General features: G+C 44.4%; 1 protein-coding gene across 13 annotated transcripts in view; it reads left to right on the forward strand.

Annotated features, from left to right (window-relative positions):
- The first annotated feature begins 13,039 nt into the window (after positions 1 to 13,039).
- ANKRD44 (ankyrin repeat domain 44) overlaps positions 13,040 to 14,179 on the forward strand; it is a 136,990-nt gene continuing 135,850 nt past the window's right edge. For all 13 annotated transcript variants that reach the window (XM_051788016.1, XM_051788020.1, XM_051788024.1 and 10 more), the window contains exon 1: positions 13,040 to 13,184. In XM_051788016.1, coding sequence (XP_051643976.1) covers positions 13,158 to 13,184 — 27 coding nt within the window. In that variant the 5' untranslated portion in view covers positions 13,040 to 13,157. The remainder of the gene's footprint in view (positions 13,185 to 14,179) is intronic.

Consider the following 14,179-nt stretch of genomic DNA (forward strand, 5'->3'; position numbering starts at 1 on the left):
ATCACCACCCTATGGGTTTTTGACTTTACTGTGCTGTGTGTAAGATTTTAGTAGAACATTTCTGCGGAGTTGACAGAAACAGAGATGTTTTATTATTAAATGCTGTCATGCATATAATTTGCTTACTATTTGTAGAAGTTACAGTCAGTAGTTGCATAAGCATTCGCATGGTTTATATATATTAAGATCTTTCTCTGAGTCACTGTCTGAAGATGGGAGAATAACTTTCCAGTTATTCTTCTATCTTCCCATATTAATATATATATTTACCTGCCCATATGCAAGTAAGAAAATGCATATATGCCTGTTTTTTCTCCAGTTACAGTTTCTTTCTTTGCTTCTTTGTGTCGAGGGAGCTTTTGGGCATTTCAGTCACTGGAGACAGACCTGCAGTACAAATTTCTTGGAGCTATTATGTTTTCATACTTTGGTTATTCTGTTGGTGTTAGAAAAGCAAGTCTGCTGTTCATGTCAGCTGCCAGCTCTGCTTCCTTCATGCTGTTGTAATGCCGTGTACCACAGTCATCCACCCTTCAAAGTTCTTATTTTTCATGTAGCATAGGATATGCAGCGATGTAAAGAAAAAAGACAAAACCAAAGCAAAACACTAAATCCAACCACCACCACATTTGAATTTCAGCATGTATCACTAGCTGCTTGGATTGCATCCATTTTCTTATTTTTAATCACTTTCCAAGGGAGGCTTACAAAGAATTCTCCAGTGTCAGCAAAGAGGCCTCCAGTAAGGATCCTTGCTGGCACTCCTTGGAAGGATGCCTATGTGATACAGATACTGCCATTTGGGAGATGTTTTGAGAATTCTTGTGCAGTTTGGGTATCAAAGAACTTCCTGACACATCTGTTAAAGGTTTTGCCTCTGTTCTTGCTTCCTTTTGAGTTTTGGTGCCTCTTTGTTACCTACCTCTGGAGTTTTGCTGTTGTGGATTGTAATTTTTCCTCCCAAAGGAGTTAACATGCATCTGATTGTAATACTTCTGTTACCCCTGCTTGCAAAACATCTCTCCCCAAGCAACCCTTTTATTTATTCTCCCCTATTTCAAGAATGTGGGCTCTTGCCATTGATAAACAAAAGCAGTAGTGCTCGACCCTGCTCAGTTCCTCTCTTAACACCCCAACTGATGAGCAATTACTTTTAATGCTTATTACAAACATATTTCATCTGTTGAATTTTTATGTTGTTTTACTCATATGGTTTTCCTCTTTAACTGGATCATTTTCTTGTTATATCCCATCCATTTTATATGGCTTAAAGCCAAAATAAAACTCCAGGTATCCTAATCAAGTACCTGCTACCACTATGTTTAGCTCAAGTTGTTTCTTGTTTACCATAGAATATATTTCCTGAGGATGGAGAGTTAAGGTCTAGGTTGTTGGTCCAGTATTGTGTAGAATAAGGGTCTTCACAAGCAAACAGTTCTGCTTTGCTCTTTTAGGTTAGGGTTAAATGTGGAACTGTCTGGTACACCTTGTGTGTTTTCTTTTCAAAAGTTTGATTTACCTGCTTAAAACTGGGCAAGTGTGGGTGTAAAGAAGGAGCAGAGCATAGAGATTAAAGCACAGTAGTGGATACTGGGACTTCCTGTTCTGCCAAAGGATTTGCTCAGTGTCTCTATTGCTAAACTTTTCTGGACAGCAGAAATAGTCACAGTATTAGTTCTTGGAACCATCCTGAGGGGAGTCAAAGGGGTCTTTCAGTAATCAGAGGACAATTATTACTTTCTTCCAAGGAGAAAAAGCTACTTAACATACAAATTATGAATTTATCTGCTGTTCCCTTGTACTTTGTGTACACATCATGTGTGCATAGTTTTCTGTTTCATTTTAACTGTGATGTACCAGTGAAGGTTGACCCTTTAGCTCCAGTTTTTACCAGGATATATCTGTGGGAAAAAGGCATTTGTCCTTGGGAAACAGTGGGCTTAGTACTAATTTTAGGGCGTGCAGAACTGAGTGTCAGGATCTGACCTCTGAGGAGACCAGGAGATGTAGATCTGCAAGGCACGACTGAGCCGGTAAATCCACTTTAAACCCTGAAAGAGTCACTTAAGGCCACACTGTTCCCTGGGCTCGAACACCTGGGCTGTGTACAGCCAGGGATGCTGGGCCAGCCATGCTTGCAGTCCCCTCCTATTCCTTCCAGAGATATTGAAGCAGGTTGATCTGTTTTATTGTCTCGTATTCCAACAGTCTAAGAAATACCTAAAATTAGTAGCTGTTGAAAATTTAACCACTTACTTCTATCTGGGGTAAATTATTGCAAGGCATGTTTAGAGTGTGAGTTCTTCCCAGCAGTCTGCCTGGAGAAAGCCTCTGAGAGCCCAGCTGGTCCTGTTCACTATGGCAGAACAATGCTTTCCATCCTTCAGGAGGCAGGTTCCCTTCCCTTTCCAGGGCTTGGCTGTGTCTCATTGCTGTGATAAGGATGCTTCTTAGTGTTTCCTTTTTCATAGAAGCCAAGCTGAATTGCTGGAGTGAACTCAGGCCATCTGTCCTGATGCTGGAAAGGGAGAGTACAGCCTGCTGTCAGCTATCTTAAGCTGCTGGCAAATCAACAGTGTGACGTGGGGGACTTAGGAAGCAGTCTCACACTGAATTACAGACCATGGTGATTAAAGGCAGTCTGCCCTACTTGGCATACTGGTTCAAGATGTTGCTGTTAGTGGGGAGTGTCCTGGTAATACAGAAGTACCTTTTCCTGCCCCCCTGACTGTGTTCTCCTCCCCACTTCCACAGCAGTGGGTTTGAATCCATAGCATACGGTTTGGAAAATTAGTTTCCTGTGTAGTCAACACAAAAAGTCATGGAATCACTGAAATGCTGTACTGAAACATGTTTCCTGTGCTAAAGGAACTGCAAAACCTGCCAGGAAGTGCTGTGTGATAGGAGTATGATTTGTAACATTATTTATTGTAAGTAGTCACTAATTCTGCCGTGGCTGGACAGCAGAGTTATGATGTTAATGCACTATTGAATCATTAGTACTAGTATACAAGCATAAATTTGTTCTTAATGTGAAGTATAAATCAAAAAAGTTATATCCTGATACATTCACACAGTTCTGCTTTGAGAAAGAACCAGAATGAACTCTCACCCTGCCGTTCCCCAGAGATGTAGTTTGACATTTTTGAACTCCACCGTTCATCTCCCATACCTGAACACTGGCTGCTTTATGGCACTGTTTTTCTACCAACAAGGTGTTTTTTCATTCTCACTGTCCTCTGGGATTTAGGGAATTAGAGGGGGAAAAGGCAGCTGTACCATAAGCTTAGAAGCTCATTTCTGACCTGCTTTAGTCTTGTAGCTGTATCTGTGATTATGTCTGGAAATGTTGATAGTGACATTATCTGGAGCACAGCCATTGACCCAATCTTCTGATCTTGCAAGAGGATCAGGGAAGACATCTGCACTCATGCAGAATTTTACAAATGTGCTCGAGGCTTCATGCAAGTGCAGGGCCCATCCATATGGGTTGAATCCATAGATTTTTATCTGGGGACCAGGCACTTGTGCTGAGCATTATTTATTCCATACATTGCTAAGTCACAATATTGTGCAAAGCACATGTTTAAGAATATACAATGCCAAAAGAACTTTATCTGTTGTATTCTGCTTACATAAAAGGTACCTTGCATTATTTTTTTTAAACATATAGAACATATTCACCTTGTATGAGCTCTGAAAGTCTTCTACAGTGAAAGACAAATCCATTTAAAAGGGAATCAAATAGGCTGCAGCAGAGGTACTCAATCTTGGATTCATGACTTTCCTCTCAGATACCTTGTTCCAACTCACATAAATAGAGGGCGAAATCCTCATTTCTTAGAGGGAAAGTAGGGTCTAGTTGGAAATCCCAGATCTCTTTCATTTGTTGATGACTTTCAGCAGTTCTTACCTGCAGAGGTAGGGTTTTGGTAAAGAATGTGCAAGATGAACTGATGTTGATGTTTTTAAGTCAGAGCAAGGTTATGGGCTATGCAGAAACTCAGTACAAATAAAGCCAATCAACCACCAGATCTTCCTATTTGTGGCACTTTCTGCGAGGGCTTTGCCAGCGTCAGTGCTGCTGGGGGCTTCCCACAGATGCAGAGTGCAGGCAGTACGGCCAGCAGGCAGGTCATCATAATTCCACCCGTGTCATGGCAGTTAAGGATGGATTCCTGCCTCTCTACTCTGTTCCTCTCCAGTTGTGATAAGGCTTTAAGAGACACTCATGATCTAGAAAAATTATTTTTCCCCCTCACGGGAGCACAGTAAGCCCCTGTCAGAACAATCAGTTGTTTCTTCTGATGAGTGTGTGTGATTATTAAAACCAGAACAACCTCTTGGAGAAATGGAACTTCCATCAAAACCTTACAAATTTCTCCTTCCATTACCTTGTTTGGAAATGAAAAGGAGTTGGGGTAGAGAATTCTTTGTTTTCTTTTTCTTTGGAAACATCCTTATTTGGCATCTGTAAAGCATTTACATTCCCTAGTTCTGGATCAAAGTCCTTTCATGGCTCATGTTACTTATTTCCTTCTTTAACTGAAGCACAGAAAGAAAAATGGATTTTTTCCTCCCTTCAGGCTTACAGCATTAACCATTGTGAAAAGTCAAATCCTAGTTTTTAGCTGGGAAGTAGCGAGCATGGGGAATAAGACATCTCAAAGTGTGTAATCTGAAGAACCACCACCACCCCCTTCAGAATGAACTCGGTCAGTAAATGCAAGTCCCTGTAGCAGTTAGAAAGCGTATAAGGTAAAATTTAGTAAAACTAAACTAAGTTAACTGTGTTGCTGTATTTCCTTCATTCCTCAGGTTCCAAAGGTTTGTGCTCTAAAGGGGAGGAACTTTGTCCTCCTCAACCTGTGTTGGGGCTAATACAGCTGGCCAAGTATTGGGATGCAAACTGCAGTTGGACCAGGCACTAGAAACATTAAAAGCAAAACACTATTTACTTTGTTTGCACGAGTGGCAGGATGAAATTTGGAGCTGGCAGAATTATTTTCTGATAGAAGAACAAGAAACTCCTGTGAATCAGCTATGACACATTATCTTGTTCTAAATTTGCAAGAGAGCATAGAGAGTTTTGTTTCTGAATGCAAAACAAACTCCTTTCCAAGTCTGCCCCTCCCACTGGTCCTGTGCCCCAAAGAGCTTGGTGTTCCTGCTTATTTTCAGAGCTGTGCTGCTATTCTGCTGGCTTTCTGTCTTTTGTACACACATGGAGCTGAGCCCCATCACCCCCTTCAGTCTGCTGACAAGCTTCCAGGCTGTGCCCTGTGACCATGAATATTAGCTCTCTGCTGTTTCCAAGTATTAATACAGCAAAAGTGTATATAATGACTGGGTTTGATTTCTCTTCTAGAAAGAATTTGGACATAGATCATTTTCAGCAGGGCCTGTAATGATCCAACTCGCTTGTGGTGAGCTGATACCATGGTATATGTACTCTTTGTTCTCCTGGAAACTAATAATAAATTCTCATCTCTATTTTAGTGTATTCAGATAATTAAATTGGTTTACTTCACAGATCTTCATTCTGCAAAGTTCTAGTCTAGTGTTCCCTTGTAAGGGCATGTGTAGTGCTATATAGTATGTTTTATATTTAACCATAAAGCAAGATGGACTACAGGCTGTTGGGCTGGTTTGTTTCCATTAGCTTGCATCCAGCAGATCTGAACTTAATCCAGACTTCCAGCATTCCTCCAAAAATAACATTACTGATACCCTCTGTCACATCATTCTCCCCACAGAGCTCCTAGGCACATAACTTCTCTGATGGAAGGGAAAAAGCTCCTCCCTTTGGATTATGAGTTAAACCTTAACATCAGAGAAAACTACCATAGTACTGCTCCCTCCTTGCTGGCAACCCCACATTAGTTGCTGTGTGCTTCCACACTCCTTCTAATTAAGTGCAGCTTCAGGAATGGGTTTTCATTCTTTGTGTGACCTGATAATGAAATCTTTTACTCACTTGTGGGCCCTGTAAAAAATATAGTTGGGTTTGGGGAAGGAATTTGCTATCATTCCCAAATCTTACCTGGGTTTTAAGAGCTGGTGTTGGACTCTTTAGGTCCTGGCAGAGGCTCAGGCATAGGTGCTTTCTTCCTCTCTGCGCACTGAGAAGGGATTAATATGGATTCTTATCTAATTTAGCTTGTGCAATGCTCCTCACTTTCAAGACTGTGACTTTGGAGAACAGTGGTTTCTTTCTAAAATTATTCTGTTTCAGCTGATAGATTTCAACATTGCTTGCATGCCTCCATTGGTGTCCCATTGGCTATCCCTAATAACAAAAAGAAATTAAGGTTATGCAGGTACTGTGAAGTGAATAGACCAAGGACATGAAATCTTCTTTTATTAAAATAATGATGATTTCCCGATGCAACTGAGAATAAAACTTGTCATTTTATATTAGTGCGACAGTTCAATGAATTTAATCTTGAAGATGAAAGTAAAAAAGATACTTCAAAAGTATGGATTATAAATAACTAATTGCAGTGGGTTATTTAGGTAAAGTGAGTGTGTAAAGAGAGGTTGGTGTACTGTCCATTTGAACTTTAAATTATATCTTTCTAACGAGTGTGACTCATTAGATAAATACAATTTATACAGTTACCTGATGTTGCACTCACGGGGGTACACGGGATGTTTCAATGTAACAGGAATCCTCCCCCCTGGACACCATTTGCTGAATTCTTTAAAGTCAGGCATACTTGAAGATTCAAGTCAGTGGAAAATGAGGATTTAGATTTAAAAAAGAATAGTTCAAAGCAAGTGAATCGCTTCAGACCATGAGCACCAGAAGTTACTGCATTTAAAGACCAAAAACTGTTGTCCTGAGCTGGGGGCATGCAGTGGGGGTAGGATTGGAATACTTTAAACTCCTGTGTACTTACACTGTGGACAAAGAAGCCCTAAGCATACTTTTTTATGTCTTCTGCTTTCTCTCCATGTTTCCCCAAGAAGATTAATGGCACAGAAGATTTAAGATATTTTATATACCCATAAATGGAATAGGGCCGAGAATAGAAAATTTAAATACTCAACTTTCCTCTTACTAATCTGGTTTTGCTCATCCTTTTTTCCCTCTCAGTTAGTTTTCCTCCTTTTTTCCTGTACCATAGCATGAGTTGGTATAGACTCTCTATTTTGGTACAGAGTCCAGACTCCATAGCCAAGCCAGCAGCTCCCTGCTGTGATGACCTGTCTAATGTGTTGGGGTTTTTGTTGTGCATTGGAGTTTTCTGGTTGTTTTTATATTTTGTGGGTTATTTTTTGTTGTGTTGGAAAGCTTAAAAGAGAATCATATAACCTAGTGTTTCCCAGGAAAGAAGGACTGGAGATAAAAGTAAAACCCCCAAACAGCAAAATAACACAGATCTCTCTGGACCTCTTTATGTGACACAAGGCAGCAAAAAGCACAGGGTTTTTCTTCCCCTTGTCCTGTCCCCTTGCATCATGTGAAGCCTTGTGCAAAGCCCCTGGAAATCAACATGTCTTTCTACTGACTTACTTGGATTTGTGCAGTGGGCTATGTGACAAATTGCTGAAAATTTTGTCGCAGTCTCTTGTCAGGGATTGTAAAGATGGATATGCAGTTGCACAGGCCACTAATGCGTTGCTTTAAGAACTGAAGTGAGACTGGTGCTTTCCACTGTCAGTGAAATCTTTCTCTTTTACAGAGTTGCATTTCTAGACTGGTGTAACCAGAAAGGAGTTGACCCCGTTTAGCCTGTTTAGTTGTCATCTGCCTTAATTCCTCCCCTGTTTTCAATACCCACTACTCATTACATAGACATCTGCAAGAGATGTGCTAGCTAAGACCAACTATAACAACACCTTAATATATAAGGGAGTTTTTATTCCTTTTTGGTTAGCACAGCAGAAGGCTGCAACAATTCTAATTCCAGCTTTAAATTCACAATTTCCAGTATCATATGTGTAAGCCTCTCTGTGCATTTGACTACATGGCTGCAGAATTATAATTTAAAAGTATTTGAAATGAGAGAAGGCCTGTGTCTGGGTAAGAGGAGGTGCTTCTAAAGTCTCCTCTTTGCCCTACTTTGCCCTTATCAGTGGATTGATTCACTTGATTCCCCCTGCCCCCATGTCCCATGTAAATATTAAACAAGTAGATCTAGAAAGAAAAATAGCCTAATGAGATAAAAAAAATCACCCTTGGGAAAAATTAATTTTACCTTGTGGAAAAAAAATTGTACTAAAACAGATGGGAGAAGACTTTGAGAGGGCAATGACAGGCAGCTTGAAGCATCTTCTAAGATGACTTCCCCCCCCCCCCCAGTAACCCTGTGCAGTGCAGGAGCACTGTGACAGCAATAATTAGTTACCATCTCTGGTGTTTCACTCACCAGTCTCCCTTTGGTTTCAAATTCACACAGCTCTGTATGTTTGTGCTTGTGTCCCCCACTGCAGTCTCACAGTGATGCTTATCCATCACTCCAATCTGACTCCCCCAAGGGGGAAGAGCATGAAGCAGAATGTTCATGTGCTGCTGTTGGACAATAGGCAGCAGGTAGAGACCAGAGCCATGCCAGGTACCCGAAATCTTTAGAAATGTTTAGAGATAACAAATGTATCTTCTGATCAGTTCAGTCATCTGTGCTCCACAGTGGCAAATAAACACTGCTAAGGAATATGCCGACTCTGTTTACTTTAGCTTTCTTCATGAGACAGGAGCCAAACACATGTCTAGGAACAATTGAACCCTCCATCTGTGAGTGATCATCCTGCTTAAATACAGCAGCAGACCTGACTTTGGAGCGCAAACCAGAGCTGAGCCCACCCCCTGCCTCTGCTGCTCAGCTGTGCAGGCAGAGCAGGAGTAGGGAGGAGGGTGGCAGTGCAGACTTTTGGCTGCCTTAAAGTGACCACATCCTGTTAGGCTGCGGAAACATCAGACTAATGCAGAGATCTGTCTGTCTGAGATGCAGAAGGGCAGATAATTTGCAGACACATTTGTATTGCTGCAGGAGGAACAGCGGTGCAGGGAGAACTCCTGACCTTGCTCTTGTGAGTAGGCTGCTCACCCGCTTCCCACCCACGTCCCAGTTCTCTGTAGCTTGTAAGTACAGGTTTAAGTTAGATATTAGGAAAAGGTTCTTCACCCAGAGGGTGGTTGGGCACTGGAACAGGCTCCCCAGGGAAGTGGTCACAGCACCAAGCCTGACAGAGTCAAGGAGCACTTGGACAATGCTCTCAGGCACATGATGTGACTCTTGGTGTGTCCTGTGCAGTGCTAAGAGTTGGACCTGATGATCCTTGTTGGTCCTTTCCAACTCAGCATATTTGGTGATGCTGTGAAATTGGTTTGTTCAATGAGATTACTTTCTTTTGCTATGGTGCAGCTCCCAAATACTCTTTTCCTGATGCTGCATGGGAAGACTAACACTGAGTCTGTGGTGGCAAAGTAACACTCAGAGCAGTAGCCAGTGGCCTGAGATCCCTTTCCTGCTGCGTCAGAGTGCTCACCTCACAAGGTGGGAGAATTTCCTTGTACAAGCAGCAAGCCAAGCACCATGAGGAACAAAGACCATGCAGGAACACTGTGGCACGAGAGAGAATTTATAGTGAGTCTCTCAAGTCCTAAGGCAGTACTCAAAACAAGACTTGTACCATCACCCCACAAGGAAGTGACATGTGAGATCTTAACCAAGGGCAGATCGTTTGTGATAATGATGAAGTTCTGTTGAAGTCACATGCTTAAATCTAAATGTGTCTGGGAGTTTTGTTGAGCCCAAGTGGGTATAAGAATTCTGAGGCTTTCCTGGCACAAAATCTAAATGAGGAAGTGTCTCATGTGTTTAGGGCTGCTAATAGCAAATGGCGTTCATCCAGTTTCAGATGAAACTGGGGGAACTTGGGTTTTGCTGGGGACAAAATAAAAAAGTAAAGAAATAAAAAAAGCAGAGGCCTGTGATATTGGGTCAGTATACTGCAGAACCTTACTGTGTTGTGGCCAGAAGATCACAAAACCTAAGTGTGGGCAACTGCGGAATATTTGGGGCAGTTCTGTTCTTCCTTGCTGTTGGCTAGAAATTGCTTAAGTGCTGAAGTTCAATCTTCATGTTCCTATTATGCTTTTTAAAATATGTAATACGGGGTTGTGTTTCACGGAAGAGTTCAACTGGACGCACAGAATCCTTTTAGGGTTGGACAGAGATCAAGAAACAAATGCACCAGCCATTCTTAGAGAGTTTTTTTCCACTCCACTGTCATAGGCCCACTATAGCCCTGGGGCTTTTTCCTTTCCAAATACAACTTTAATTCAAGATGACAATATCTGTCAAGCTCAAGTGTACTCTCATTAAGGATGCTGCACACCTGTTTTGATGATACTTGTTCATATCTCAGTACAGAAAGTCAACATAGTGCTACAGGTTTAAGAGTTGCAGGTATGACCATTACTTGAAAAGTTAGCCAGTGGCTTTGTGACTCTTCTTTCCCAAAAAAGGCAGCTGAGCATATGGCATCATTTCACATGAAAATGTGCTATAGAATTACTGTTACGTACCAGCCAGGGCTAAGAAGTTGTTGAGTAAAATAGCTCAGAAAACCTATTGTTGATTGTGCATGCTAAGTCAGAAGCCTGGAACACAGTGGTTTGTGCCATTTTGTGAACAGGAGGGGAAGACACTGTACTTTCAGAGAAATCTTGGACTCCTTTACTGTGAGGGTAATCACTGCAGCACTGTGGCTGGTCTAGGCAGTTCATGCAAATGACACTTTAAACAGATAGTGCAAATAAAATTGTGAGGACCTCTCTAAACTGAGTGCTGCCCTGTTAAATGGGATGCAAACCCTTTCTACTGTCCTGAATGCCCCTGGGGGACCTTCCCAAGGAGTGGCATTGTGGGTGATTGGTCTTCCCCACCATCATCCTGTGGGGCCTGGGAAAGAGGAGCTGGCATGAGACTGCTTGTTGGGAACAGAAAAACTGGAGAAAAATATTTTAACACTAGCTCTCATCTAGCCCAGTTATTGACTCCCAAGGAACTGGGCTCCTGCTGCATCAGCAGATCTCTACTCAGATGGTTTAGCTCCCTGACAGGAGATTGTTGGAGGTCTCAAAGAAGGTACAAGGATTTGTACTAGACTCTTAGTTTGGAAAGTGAGGGGAGCACAGAAACAAATCTGAAAAATCATTTTCCTTATGTATCCACCAAGTGTAACTGCAGGGAGAAGGCTGTGGTGAATGGTAGGAACTTGGAAATAGGCCTTTATGGTGGAAAACAACAAAACATACCTCTCCTTGTTAGTGCTGAAAGTTCCCTCCATTTTCCCTCTTCCTTTTTTCGCTTGCCCTCAGCTGGAAGGTCACTTCTGCTTATGTCTGACCTGTGTGTGGTGAGTGTGTGTCAGCAGAGCGTGGGAGCGGACTGTCAAACCAGAATTTCTGGTCTGAATCAACGTGACACAGAAAGGCTCCTGTCCCTGGCACAGAGCTGCCAACTGCCCTTCTCAGTGCGTGGTTTGACACAGAGCAAATTTGCTGATGCAAGCAGAATGCATCAAGGTGTCATGGCATGATGAAGACCGTAAGAAGTGAAGATATTAAACAGAAAAACTGCCACAGTTCGTGCCACATTCTTAACAGGTACCGAATTGTCTCGCTGCTTTTTTTTCCCCTTTAAAAGACTGATATAAATTAACACTATTTTTTTCTGTTAAGACCCCTTGAAAATAGTTGAAGTCAAAATGTGTTGTAACTTGTATATTATTTTCAATTCCCATTTATAATGATGCCTCAGAAGTCTGAAACCAACATCTGTTTCCTTCTTGGATTAATTTTCTTCCATAGAAGACACTTCCATTTTTTTTCTTTTTTTTTTTTTTAACTACTTAAAGTCATCCCATTCTTTAATTAAGAGTTGAAAAGTCATAGATCACTGTCCTATTAGATGTGTTGCAGGCTATGGGAGCTCTTTACTGCGGAATCTAGCTTGTGGGGAAATACCTGGCCTTTTTGCAATGTGAAATGCAACGGGAAAGAGGGAATCTTCAGTCCTCTGCTCTTCACTTACATGTCCTTGGAAAAAATGTGCTTACCCTCATTATGTTCAGTGTGTTTGTGATGATGATGATGCTGTGCATTGTGCCAACAATTTTAATCAAATCACATGCTTCAGGGATTCAGCCTGTCAACTCTGAGGGGTAAGAAAGAATTTAAATTTACCCTTTCATGCTTTTTTTTCTTTTCCCCCTGCCCCTTATATGCTTGGCTGTGCAGTGTTGCTCTCATGCTCTAGTCACACGGACAGCCAGATCTGAGGGTGGAACTGAGGTTTCCTGCAGGTCAACTCAACAGGAACATTGGATGATGCTCATTTTCCTCTGCAGCATGAGGCAGGGACTGTGTGACTTGTTTGTTTGCGTGTTAAACTGTGCTTTTTATTTAGTGTGCTAGTCCTTGAAAAGTGAAATAATGTATATTGAGTGAGAAAAGACTTGGACTGTCAGGAGTTACCAGATTCGTTCAAGACAGCTATTAAAAATGTATAATCCAAAAAGAGGTAAAAAAAAACCCCAGAAGACTCCTGTCAAACAGCTGTGCGCGTTTGATGGGATTTGACAAACGCATATGCACGCACACATGACAAAGAGGGAAAGGTTGAGGCCTCGGCTTTTCCTACACCGGCTTGGGATAGCACGTTTCCCGCTTTCCCTCAGCGCGGCGGGAACCAGAGCGGGCTTGAGGAGCTCGGTCCTCAGAGGTGAAGCCCTGCGGCGGACACGGGACTCCGGGGGTCGGCCCTGCTATCAGCGTGCTGCAGGTGCCCCGGGGACCCCCGCCCGGGGCGCGGGGCGGGTCCGTGCGGCGGGTCCCGCCCGGTCCGGCGGCGCCGCCCCCCGCGCTGCCCTGCGGGGCGGGGGCGCCCAGAGCCGCGGGCGGCCCTCGCTCCGCTCCGGCAGTGGCCGCGGCGCGAACAAAGGCGGCGGCGGCGGCAGGCGGCGGTGGCGGCGCGGCCGAGCGCGGCTCCCGCCCGCCCCTGCTTCCTGGGCCGGACCAGCCGAGGCGGCCGCCGCGCCCCCGCCCCGCCGCCGAGCGGAGCCGCCGCCGCAGCAGCGCCGGTGTCGGGGCGCGCTCGCCGCCCGCCGCGGGAGCTGCATGTGCGCGGGAGCCGCGGCGGAGGATGGCGGTGCTCAAGCTCGCCGACCAGGTGGGCGCCGCGGGGCGGGCGGGAGCGGGGCGGCGGGCTCGGGCTCGGGCTCCGCCGCAGCCCCCGCGGCGGTGCGGGGCGGCCGAGGCGGCCCTTCTCCGCGGCCGCGGGTCCCTCCTTCCCTGGGGGCGCCGAGCGGTGCCGGCTCCCCCCGCCCGCCGGGCCGCCGCCGGTGCGCTGCCCTTCGGCTCCCGGCGGACCGTGTCTGTGCGCGGCGGGCCGGGGCTCGGGCCGGGCAGGGCGCAGCTCCCGGGGGCGCAGCAGCAGCAGCAGGAGCCGGTCCCGGCCGCGGGCGCTCGCCCGTCCGCGCTGCCGCTGCCGCCCCGGTGAAACCCTGGCATCTCCCGTCGGCAGGGCGGGATGGAAGCGGCTCGTTTCGAAAGGCCTGTCGGCTCTGCTTATCCTTCCTTTGGGTTTCTCCCTCGTTCCATTGCCGTGCCGTGCGTAGAAATTATTTTTCCTGTCGCCTTTTTGCTTAGGAAGTGCCTCTTCGGATTAGTTGTCGCCGTTGTTCACAGGCTGCTAGGAAGACCCGTAGTATTAAATCCTTGGATGGTGTTAAATTTAGCAATGGGCAGACAGCTGTAATGAGTATAAAAGTATTTCTAATCATTGGTACTTAAAAGCATTTAAAAACATTTAGTAAATTGATATTATGGCTCCCACATCCTAATTTATCCACACACTCTACCAACTGTTACACACTTTGCGTGCTTTAATCTGCTATTTTTAATTTAACTTGGTGTGCCTGTGATCTGCAGCGTGGGTGTCCTGTGAGCCTTAGACCCTTCCTGTGGGGTTCAGAAGGACTGCCTTCAGCCAGCCCCACTCCAAATACCCGTACTTAGAGATCACAAGCCTCACAGTCTATTTATGCTTTTCCAATACAATCTTCCACACTCACAAAGCCGCTGCATAGCACATTGAAAAGAGTTTTGAAAGGAGAAAATGGTAAAGCTGCTTCTAAAGTAAAAGCAATACTGTGGGACTGGACT

This window comes from Manacus candei, unplaced genomic scaffold (genome assembly GCF_025592945.1).
Source record: "Manacus candei isolate 608988 ecotype Guabito, Panama unplaced genomic scaffold, ASM2559294v1 h1tg000023l, whole genome shotgun sequence".
Taxonomy (NCBI): Eukaryota; Metazoa; Chordata; class Aves; order Passeriformes; family Pipridae; genus Manacus; species Manacus candei.